This window comes from Choristoneura fumiferana, chromosome 22, assembly GCF_025370935.1.
Source record: "Choristoneura fumiferana chromosome 22, NRCan_CFum_1, whole genome shotgun sequence".
Lineage (NCBI taxonomy): Eukaryota > Metazoa > Arthropoda > Insecta > Lepidoptera > Tortricidae > Choristoneura > Choristoneura fumiferana.
The window spans coordinates 8,532,468-8,544,635 of record NC_133493.1 but is presented as its reverse complement, the minus strand read 5'-3'; the positions used below and the strand labels follow the sequence as shown (position 1 = coordinate 8,544,635).

At 36.8% G+C, this 12,168-nt stretch overlaps 1 protein-coding gene across 3 annotated transcripts in view; it reads right to left on the bottom strand.

The window, feature by feature from the left end:
• Positions 1-4,222: 4,222 nt before the first annotated feature.
• Positions 4,223-12,168, bottom strand: part of LOC141440463 (uncharacterized) — a 149,724-nt gene continuing 141,778 nt past the window's right edge. For all 3 annotated transcript variants that reach the window (XM_074104978.1, XM_074104977.1, XM_074104976.1), the window contains exons 9-11: positions 11,767-11,869; positions 5,509-5,695; positions 4,223-5,410 (exon numbers count right to left, since the gene is read on the bottom strand). In XM_074104978.1, the coding sequence (XP_073961079.1) occupies positions 4,662-5,410; positions 5,509-5,695; positions 11,767-11,869 (1,039 nt within the window). In that variant the 3' untranslated portion in view covers positions 4,223-4,661. The remainder of the gene's footprint in view (positions 5,411-5,508; positions 5,696-11,766; positions 11,870-12,168) is intronic.

Below are 12,168 nucleotides of genomic sequence, written 5' to 3'. Positions count from 1 at the left end.
TGACAATAACAAACACCAAAAAAAAGTTGTGCCTTCGTTCGAAAGCTTCATTTTTATTTATGTAGATGATTTTGTTGGGCCTACAGTGTGACGGCAGCCCCAGCCCTCCATACACTTGGAAATGCTCAAGCGGAGATCTCCGATAACTGGCAACACTGCCTATTTTTCTCCCATTTACCCCTAAGAAGCATCTGCTTCTCCCACGATATTTATTACTTCAACCTTTCTTTCTGCTACTTGATTTAGGGCCATCCCTTAGCGTTATCTTAATTGCTAAAATTCTCGCCCCTTATAGCGATCTGTATAATAAGGGACGGTTTGATTTTTAGGGTTCCGTACGCGAAGTGACAAAAGGAACCCTGTTAGCGTTGCTACGCTGTCTGTCTGTAGGTACGTCTGTTTGTCATAATAACGCTGTGTTTCAAGAATCATAATAGATGGACGGCAGAAATTTACAATTAATTTGTAATCCTTGTGCAATAAAAATAAAATTAATTTAAAATCTCAAACTCTGAAAAATAGAATAGGTTATTATACTGCATCTTAACAAATAATAAAAACTGGTCAAGCGTGAGTCGATATTAGGGAAGAAATTAAAACTTTAAATTTGTCTGGCAGCAGCTGTTTCATATTTGATGAGAAGTGCAGATAAGGCCAAAAGTGTATATTATCGGGTTGATATTTTTGCAATTGCACGGAATGCTCGGAGCGCGAACCCGACTCGCACTTATACATTTTTAGAGTTGCGCTGATGCGTTCCTTTTTGTATAAATTGGGTTCACGCGGCCAATAGATTACAGTTATGAGTTTTGGGTATTTTTAGGGTACCGTATTTAAACTAGTCTTTACCCACGGCATTGCTCGCTTGACGTGAACCATTAGATCCAGAAGTTGATTGAAATTTTACTAAATTTCCATAGAAAATTCCAAAAATTACATCCTAGTCTTTTTTTGAGCTGTTTGATGTACATTCGTGCAAAGTTAAGTATCTCTAGACTTAGCGGTTAAGTTTTTGGGGTTTTAAAAGTGTAAGTCCCAATCTCATAACAAACACAAAAAAACAACAGTCAATTAATAACATCGGGACAAGTGTAGTCTATGATTACTCCGAAGATGAAACACATCCTCGCTCATCTTTGGTGGAAACGCATCATTATGGTGTGTTCTGAGTTCTCAAACGCCGTAAACATGAAACAGTAATATTATTAGATGTACCTATTGAATTCCAAAATGTTAATCTGGCCTTGTAATTTCAACTCACTTATTATTATTATTATTCCCCTCAATGGCGGCCTTAAGGCTTGGGCCAATGTCAGTTAAAGTAAAGATAAATATATTCTTCTTCTTCACGTTGATAGCAAAATTCCAGAAACCACGCGGAGACAACTTCCGCATTCAAAATGACAGACACGAGAGCAATATAGAATTTTGTGATCACTGTTCACTTTTAAGGTTAATCGCCGCATAAAACACTATCAAAATTATACTCCAACTAGCCAAAGAAGCAGAAATACCAAAATTAGATATCTTCTAAATCCGCCATGTTCGAATGCTACAAATCGAATCTTCAACTCACTTGACAAGTTGACATACAATCAATCAAATTAATCCCCTACGTTTTATGCTAAAATTATATATGAGGGTAGAAATTTCAGAACACGGTATCGCATTTAGAGAACCCCTGTTCATATACAAACACACTTACCTTTTTTTTGTAGAATGATCGACGAGCCCCATTTTTGCCGTAACCGCCAAAGTTACGGTCTCAATAGAAAAGTCTATTCACAGATAATAAATAGCATATTAGAAAATATCGGGAGAAAATCTTAGAGGAAGTGCTATGTGCTATCAGCACCCAAACGGCCGTTTCTGGTAAATGAAAACAATAACGGTTTTAAGACATAGGTTAGACAGTCGTTGAGCGTTTGTTTAACACATGTCAGTTTGATAGAAAACTGTCATTATGCAAGGTGTTATTTATTTATTTAATATTACACTGAAATCCTCAGACAACTCCACTTTTTTTATTTTAATTTGGCTTATTCCATTTATTTTTAAAGACTTTCATATTAAAATAATTTCCTATCAACTGGTAGCATTTGTGTCACTTTATCTGTGTAATTTGTCTTAGTGTGGAGGTACTTAATTTCTAACTCTAATCTGTAATGTATTTTTTATAACATCCTTTGTACCAATTATGTTCTGTGAATAAACATTCATTTCTACCACTAGTATAAATTTGTACTTGTTTATCGGTTGCACGGCGCCGTTTTTAGTAGAAAATGAAACTAAGAGAAAAACGGCCGGTATTAAATTATCTAAATATAGTATGCAACCTCGGTAAAATATTTATTGACGAATGCTGCATTCGTAACAGCAGGGCTACTACGAAACTCGAAACTCGAAGTTCGTGTCGTGGGGTCCCTCTGACACTTATACTCTTTAATACGAGAGCGAGAGGGACGGTACGATACGAACTTTGAGATTCGAGTTTCGTAGTAGCCCTGTAGTAAATAACAGATTTATAAACACACACACAATCCACTTTAAATAATATAGAATGTGTATATGTCGATTCTACTCTCGATTCTGAATAAAATACTTTCAGGTTTTCAGTTGTTCAAACTGTACCGACTCTTACCGCCATCTAGTGAGCAGATATAGAAACTCCAACATAGCGCGATCGAAGTTTCTCAACTCGGACGCATAAATACTCTTCCGACGCTCGTCCTTCGGACTTTGATCCCCAGGCATAACATCCTCATGGAGAGTCTTTCTGTTTTAACGTCTCCACACAAAATCTTGTACGCGTGTCTAAGACATTTTTAAGTTTTGTGTGATCCGACTAAAGGAAAGGTCACAGCTCATTAGAGCCACCCGGCACCCGACTAGCACCGCCTCGACTATCGGCATCCACTCGTTGTCGACATGTGTCCACGGGTGGACGCCGCGTTGCCAACGAATGGACCTCGCGTGGTCCCTGAATTTCCTAGTAGTCACTATGGCGGCGAGCAGCGGGCTGTCACCGAGTGGTCCACTCGAAGTCCGCGCGTGGCAACCTCGCGAGTGAGGCAATCCGGTGACGCTGCGAAGTTGATGTAGTGAGCCCATACCCATACAAATCCATAATGAAGAATACTAACCGCTCGAAGCGAGGCGGTGCTGGTCGTGTGCCGGGTGGCTGTTGTAATGAGCTGTGACCTTAATATGACAAAAATGAAAGTTTGGATGTTTGTAAGTCAGTTTACTCAGTCTTGTAAAAACGGCCTATTTGATTACTATGGTAACTTTTCTTCTTAATTTTTATTGTTTGTGTATGTGTTTTGATTAAATAGTGATTACTACGTCTGTGGCAGGTATTTATAATAAAAAAGGCAATGTATTGTTATGGTAATTGTTAAAAATCATTTGCTGAAATTTGGCTTAGTATAACACATATGAAGTTTATCCCAGTAAATTGCATTATTCTCGAAGGATGGTGATAAACGAACTCTCTACAGACGAAGTCACAGGCAATAGCTAGTAAAGTTATAAATTATCAAAAGTTATTTTTTTCGAGATATATATTTCCTTTTATGAAATATGGAGATTCCACTTTTATTTAGCTCTTATAATGAAAGGGATTTCATGAAATTGTTTTCTATTATTGTCTCTTGTGCGAATATTAATGATGTTTGTAATTCGTAAGGTATCTGAATTTGACATTGAATGAAACGGGAGACTTAATAATTTTCTGAGGACAGAAAGCGTTGACTTATTTTTGGACAGTATTTGTATTCAACTACGTAGATGACGGTTTGGGTACACGTTATTTTATTTCTCTGTTGTTCAAATCAAAGCAGACTTATAACTAAAGTTAGTTATAATTTTTAATTTACTAAATTTGCGTCTACAACAAATAGAGCAATATCACTTAAACTTTTGCGATTTTAAATTATTATAAATAAAAACCTGAACTTTATCACGACGATTATAATGCTAAAATTACGTAGACAGTCTACTCGTGACAAAAACGAACAAAACGATTAAAAAATTTCAACAACATACCATCGTGGGTGTGGCATTAATTACGAAACGGGGCATTTTAATAATTTTATCCTTTATTCTAAATAGCAGTATTAAATTACCCACATATACGAACAAATATAGAGAACAAACGGTAGTAGAAAACAAATTTGAAATACCTAAGGGTATTGGAAATTCTTAAAATAAAACTATACACTGCTTAATCTCTGTTTACTTTTTTCATCATGAAACTAACAATAACACAAAATACTTATTTAAAACTAACCTAATATTAAACTTAGTAATATCACATATCACCAGCGAAACAATCTTAATACAGCTGATAAAGATCAGAGCATTATACTCTGTTTTTTTGGCAAGTTAGATATTTAATCACAGATATACAATATCCGTAGTGAAACGAGTACATATTAACCGTTTCATAAAGTAACTGTAAGTAATAAACAATAAATATTTGTAAGTACTGTCCAAAACACAGGAAAAACAAAGCTACGGGCTTTAATAGTTCAAGTTTTAAGATAGAGTTAATAAGTACAAATTCGGATTACAAGTCTTTTCTGCAAGACTTTCAAATATCTAATACGTTTACAGTTTAAAATTGCACAATAATACAACCTCGTAATTTCTGCTAGTACTTACGTCATATTGAACTTTAGAATTAAAAAACCTGTACTCGCTAAGACGAGTGTCAAACTACTTACGAAACTAACAGCTGATGATGGCATTGTACCGTTATACATCATTATTGGCCACCACTGCGATATTGAAAAGTGTCCATCACCTTCAGGTTTCTGCGTTGTTTCGTGCTCAACCATATTATCTGGCATGTAGTTCCCACAAGTGGGGAAATATCTTGGAACCGGTGGCATATCTTTATGCTCGCCAACTTTGAAAACTAGCGCCATACCTATTTCCACGTGGAACTCTATATGACAGTGGAACAACCAATACCCGGGGTTATCTGCCTTGAATCTTAGTACCGTGTAGCCTCCATCTGGCACTGTTACAGTATCTTTTATAGGAGCATTTTTGAGGTTTCTCTTTAAAAGACCAGCTTCATCAAAAGCTTTGACTTCTTCGATAGTTGTTTCATTAGCTAGCCGTCTCATTCCGATAACTCTGAAACTGTGGCCGTGTAAGTGAAAAGGATGATTGGCGTCGAAAGTAACTCCTTCGTCCAGGATGATGATTTCTACTACAGCATTTTTCCTGACGGATAGAACGTGCGGGCACTCACAGTAGCCTGCCTTACATTCATCATCGATGCTTGACATGTTGCAGAAGTTTTCTGGTGATGGGCGAGAGATGAGGAGAGGGCTTGAAGGCATCTTCATGCTGATGTGGTTCAGTTGAGGTGTATACAGGCGATTGAGGCTGTGTGGAACTGTAAATAAAAATAAAAAAAACAAGTAAATATAGGATGTAAGTTTTCTTCGATAAATATAATCTGGTGAAACTATGGGTAAATGCCTTATTGCTTACCTTGGTAATATCCATAATAAGGCGACTTGTGAAAGTGTGAGTTATTCTTCGCGTAGAAGTCATAAGCCACATAGAACTGATAGTCCGCCACCTCCTTCAAGCTGTCGTCGTATCCAGCAAGACTCCTCATGTCTGCCACGCTGATCGTTTCTTCATCTTCTTCTCCTTTGTTCAGAGCATTCAATTGCTGGGGAAGAAGAGAAAAAATATTATTTAATAATTGACTGTTGGACCAGGGGCCGTCCCCTGTCTTCTTCTTAGTCCTCTACGCAGATCTTGTTCCTACCTAGTACCGTAGACAAAAAAAAATGGTTCAGCACTAAAAATAAAAGATTTTGTTTGCGAAATTATAATTCGCGGATTTAAAGCACACGAGTTGAAGAAAGTTTAACAAATAATAATAATAATAATAAAACTTTTTATTGCCATAGTAACAAGTGGATACAAAATACGCATATTATAATTAGGTAAAAAATAGGTCTACACCTTGACAATGGGTGCCGGTCTCAGCAAATGCTGGCTTAACACCAAAATGAGCAGCTAAATTCTAAAATGTAACATTACAGGTAAGTGCTACACCGCTGCAATTAGCACACTTTACCTCTGATTACACAGATCCACTCACAGCTAGACTGTTCAACTTTAACAACTCGCATGGACTCCATTTAATTTCAGATAAAGGCTTTGTAACATAATTACGCGGTTGTGGCAACTGTTTTCCTAGTCCTATTACCTACACAATTGGGGTTATGTTCCATCACCATTGTCATATGAGCCATAGGACGTCCACTGTTGGACAAAGGCTTCAAAGGCTGATCGGGCGGAATACATGCACTGTGAACCCATGGTTAAAACCTAGAAGGGCTATGGTTACGAAAGAAAATACAGTCACACGGAAAGATGAAATCACTTAAAAATTAATCCGAGATTTTCAGGTGTATTATACCTTGATCTTCAAATTCAATGGTCAAATTTTAAATTTAACGACAATTTCTTCACTAATGTAAAAAACCTTTTCCGATTCTATACAGAAGGTCATTAGGAGCAATTTTTACCTCAAACTTTAACTTTATGAGTTTAGTCAATTTTTTTTGCACCTATTATGTATTTTGTCACGGTCCCTTGTTATTATAACATATAACGGGAAGCAGTGGTGAAAGAGATTATGATTCTGATTGCTTTGGCGATATAGCCTCTATTGTTCAAACATTGCTCCATATTCCATGCCCAATATCCCATCAAAATTTCCACGTGCAAGACATAACACGTTATTATTTAATCTCGCGATACGGATTATCTACTTGGCTGGCAGCCAAGCCGTGATGTTACGGTGAGATATATGCACGGCGGTTGAGGCTGGGTTGTACGGATTGGGGTAGTAAGAGCATGATTAATTTGGCCGTGTATTGGGCATAAGATAATTACAAGTTTTTATTTAACATACATACAACCTGTTTATTTCAAGTCTATGACCTATAAATAATTACTTTGCTCATCTACGACCTTCTACAGTTACATCTATACAACAAATGTGTTAGACTAACATTTGGTTGCATGGTATATGGTTGTGTTGCTCTGAGGATGAACTCTAGCTGAGTTCGAAACGCGTCATTTGTAGTGTAGTGGTGACAGTTGGATTTGTGTGATTTGTCTGTGTTTTTACAGTGTGGAGGTGAAAGAGCTGCAAGAACACACATTTGTTGCATATACGTAGCTATCGTAAAGTCGTGGGTGAGCAAAGTAATTGTTATGTTATAATATAGTTAATTGATATGGACCTTCGCAAATAAATAAATATCATGGGACACTTGACACCAATTGACGTAGTCCCAAAGCAGAGCTTGTGTTATGGGTACTGGCAACGGATAAACAATAAATTAAGTCTTTTAAGTACCTACAATTTAACCTTTTTTACGATAAAAATATTTAACCTTTTAGTTATTAGATTGCCCTTTAACTGCGGGCTGTATTCGAAGATATACTCACGCTGTTTCACTCTCCAAATCGTTTTACGAAAATATTCACTCTACGTCACACATAAAAGGAGCTCTAGCTATAAAACTATTTATCAAACTCAGCTGTTCTGAAGGTCTAGTGGAATAAGCATATTAATAAGTTCCAACAAAAGTAATTTATAAACGCAGACAGCTTAATAAAAACGAACTTATGCGTCTAAGAACGAATAAAACAAAGGTTTTTGCAATAAATGCTGAAAAGTTACTTGGAATTTTCTGATATATTTCTTTTTAATTTAGTACTTTGGGTAAAAAGTGACTTTATTAACCAGAGCTTTCATTTTACCTTGATTTAAATAAGCAGGAAACTTCAAACTGTTTTACAAACTCAAACTTCACCTTTGTAATCTGTCCTATGCGTGTTTGGTTAGTTCATCTTGCGCATGACGAATTGCACCCACTTGTTTCCATGTATCCTCCTAAGTACTCGTGTACTTTATAAAGGACTAATTAAAACTAAAAATAACGGCCGAATGTACTTTATAAAGTACAAATTGTTCCTTTATTCAATGAAATGCTAAGAATTTTGAAATCAAATCCAAAATAACAAAGCAGGTCAACCACGTCGAGATCTTAAACGCTAAGTTTGTTGAAAAATTACAGGATTTAGGAGGGTATGACTACACGCTTGCTTGCGTGCTTGATTGCTTGTTGCTACAATACTATAATGAACGTACATGTACATAATAATTAACTACAAAATATGTTTTTTTTTTGCAAATCTGCTCTACAGTTTTCAGCACATAAAATATAATATTGCACAGATCTATGGGAGCTTTTTGTTTAAGTCTTATGAATTTTGTGACAACTTCCATTAAATGTTTAGGTGTATTCAGTCTCTTTCTGTGCGACTTCAAAGAGGCTGTAGGTATCTCATCGCTAACAGGGGTATGGGCATATTTAATGTTTTTCATTTAATGTATTGTTTGTCAGAACTATTTTTTCTTTGAATCCTTTTGAATCAATTAATCAAAGTCAAAGTCAAAATATCTTTATTCAATTTAGGCTATAGCCTAAAAAAATCTACCACCGGTTCGGAAAAACTTCTGCTGAGAAGAATCCGGCAAGAAACTCAACGAGGTATATATATTTTTTTAAAACAGATTTACAATATTATTAAATGATATGTATACATCACAAGTATTTAAACACAACTTTATTTTTAACACAGTAGGTTCGCTACTTGAAGGGATCGCTAATGCGGATCGGAATTATTTCCAAATATCCCTGTCCATGATATAATCATTAACTTTATAATACGCCTTTGATATTAATGTCTTCTTGACAGTAGATCTGAATTTTGTATCCGTAATCGTTCAGAATAGCTATAAAACATACCTAACCTGATAGAGTTTCACAGACTGGTTATTTAAAATTCTCTGAAAAAATTACGGTGTTGGTGGGAAAAGAATTCTGACTAACAAACATTCCGAATGACTAATTTATTGAATCAGGCGTTACTTTGCGGAGGTCTATATCAATGAATTTCTTTGCTCACCCGCGACCTTATGATAGCTAAGTTTATGCAAAATATGTGTTAATGCAGTTCCTCCACCTCCACACTGTCAGAACACACACAAATCACACAAACCCATCTATCACTACCACCACAATAAACTGACGCGTTTCGAACTCAACCAGAGCTCTTCTTCAGAGCAACACAACCGAACACCATGCTACCAGATGTTAGACATATTTGCATAAACTTAGCTGTCATGAGGTCACGGGTGAGCAAAGAAATTCTTTTAGTTCATTGCGAATGACTTTTTAAAATTATGCGACTCTCTAACAATTCTCATTATAAGGGTGCGGCCAAGCTTTTGGCTAGTGACGAACCAAGAGGCATTTTACTAACAGCGAGCTTTAGTACATTGCGGCTCGATAAGTCGTATCGAACTTGACGGCACCCCCGGCGGTCGTAAAGTCGCCATTTTGATGTTTTTCGATGGCTGGTTATCAGCTTAGGTTTATTATTGAAGCTGGTGCTTAGACTAGCTCTTTGAAAATATCGTTTAATGGGAAACAATGTCACAATGTGTAATTTTGTCAGAAAGTAATTTATCCTACTTGAATGTTTTTGTTAACTGTACAATCGAACAAATTGAATCATGCATGACCTAGGGTAGAACCTTTTAATAATCAATTTCACGATGCTTTCCTTGACAGAAGTATGAGATGTCAACATGACATTAGTAGCACTTGGGTCATAATTAAATTTGTTCGACTGTACATACATTGCCATTCAAACTACATAGGTATATGCGTACCAAAAAATATTCGTCTTTCTTCACGTAATGTAATGGAATGAAATAATTTTTGACGACCAGATGACCAAGTGGTTAGAGAACCTGACTTCGAGTAAGGTCCCGGGTTCGGTCCCCAACCGGGGCAGTTATTGGTATGAATAATACGAATGTTTGCTATCGGGTCTTGGACATTTAATTATATATTTATCTTTATAAGTATACCTACTGCCATCCACGGAGTCGTGTGATTTTGTCAAAATTAGCCATTAGACATTGTAATAATAAGAACCACGGCACGCGTCATCGTGAATGACTCTACCTATTTATCCGTTGCCTAGTACCTATCCATAATACAAGATATTTTTCTGCCCCATGATATTTTTTTATTTATTTAATCTCTTTTGAAATCCGTTTTATCCACAATACTTCTAAACCGATTCAGATGCTGCACTTTCATGTTTTCATGAACGCAGAAACGGAGCAATGAAATAACGGCTTACGCTGAATAAGTTGTGGACTTAACACTACTAGTTAGAGGCGATAAAGCTAAGCCTGGCTTTGCTATCCAGTGCAGGATAGTCACGAACAAGAGCCATAAATAGAAAGGTTTTCGGTTCGTCCAGGAAAATTATTGCGCCTGTGGGAAAAATATAGCAACGACGTTTTTAACCAAAGACGACTTACGCACTGTTTCAAATTCACCATCCATTGATTAAATTTATCTGTTAGATAAAATAGGTAATGTGATGCCGTTTCTGATTGTTTTGTTCGAATAGATGTAGACGGCATCACATTTATCCGTCAAATAAAATTAATCAATGGGTGGTAAAACAAACCCTTAAAAGAAGTTTCCCTGCCGGCCGCGCGGCCGCGTTAGGTATTCGTTTGGGATATTGTTGTCTTTATCGCTCGTGACATAAGCGCTCGCAGCCGTCCCCCCGTCCCCCCCATGCCTTCCGCAACGACGTCCGTAATTTATATCGAGATAGCTCTAGGCTTTTCAAGATTTGGGCGGTTGAATTTTGGGTTTCGTTGTAGTCATATTATACGAAAAGTATATGACCCGAGGCTATTGTAGCTGGGGGGATATTGTATCTGAGCCGTCTGATGGCGTCCTTACGACGCCGTGTTCTTCTCGGCCATTTTGCGTTGTGTTCGCCAGAACGTCTTCACACAACACACGTGAACATGCCGAACATGGCGTCGTAAGGACGCCATCAGACGGTTCAGATACATTATCCCCCCAGCTACAATAGCCTCGGGTCACCTTACATCAAAAAATCCGAAAACCGCGTCAAGTGCCTATATTATCCTACTTAATATTATAAATGTGAAAGTTTGTGAGTGAGTGAGTATGTTTGTTACTCCTTCACGCTGAAACGGCTGGACGGATTTAGATGAAATTTGGCAAAAAGTTAGTTTATAACCTGGATTGAAACATAGGATACTTTTTATACCGATATTCCCATGGGATAGGGATAAAATCTCCAAACAACAACCGCTGGGCTTAGAGTCATGAAATTTGGTATGTAGATAGTTGGACATCTGTAATAACACAAAGGCTAATTTTTATCCCGATATTCCCACGGGATACGGATAAAATCTTGAAATGACAACCGCTGTGTTTAGAGTCATGAAATTTGGCATGGGTGTTTTAATTTAACGTCAATGAAAACCACGATGTAATTTTAGGGAATTGCCGCGAGAATTTAATAAAATCCCCGAATTTCAATTCAACCGCTGTATCTAATGATTTACGCGTGCGAAGCCGCGGGTAAACGCTAGTTTATTATATTATACAAGTACTACAAGAGTTAAACGATTTTTTAAAAAGTGAAAGTTAATTAATTTTATATACATACCTAGAAGTAGACTATGTAGACGCAATAATTTATAAACTTAAACCGACTAAAATTTGCAATGTCGAAGTTAAAGGTAATGTCGAAGACAAAGGCAATGGTGGCAGTCAAATTCAATGATAATGGCAAAATGCTTACCAATCCCTCGTTATGCAGCTCTTCCCAGGTCGGGTCTCCCGCAGGCTCCGACTCCATTGCCCCTTCGTAATGCAGCACCGCTACTTGCTTAGCCTTTGTGAACCTGGCCATCAATAATAAACATATTTTTTTTTATCAGGATACGTGTTGACAGTCACCGTCATAAATAAGTGATCACTTTTGTACTTTGTTGCTTTCAGTCGGTACACAGTTTCATATGGCTGAAATGATCACTTATTTATGACTCTGACTGTACCTACAGGAATAACCATTAAATGCTCGTAAGAATACGTAGTGACGGCAATAATAAGTACTTTTGATAATAACTATTTCAAGAATTCATTAATTAATTCATAGATATTCTACAAATTTAAAACTTGCACTTAGGCAGGTTTTAAATTT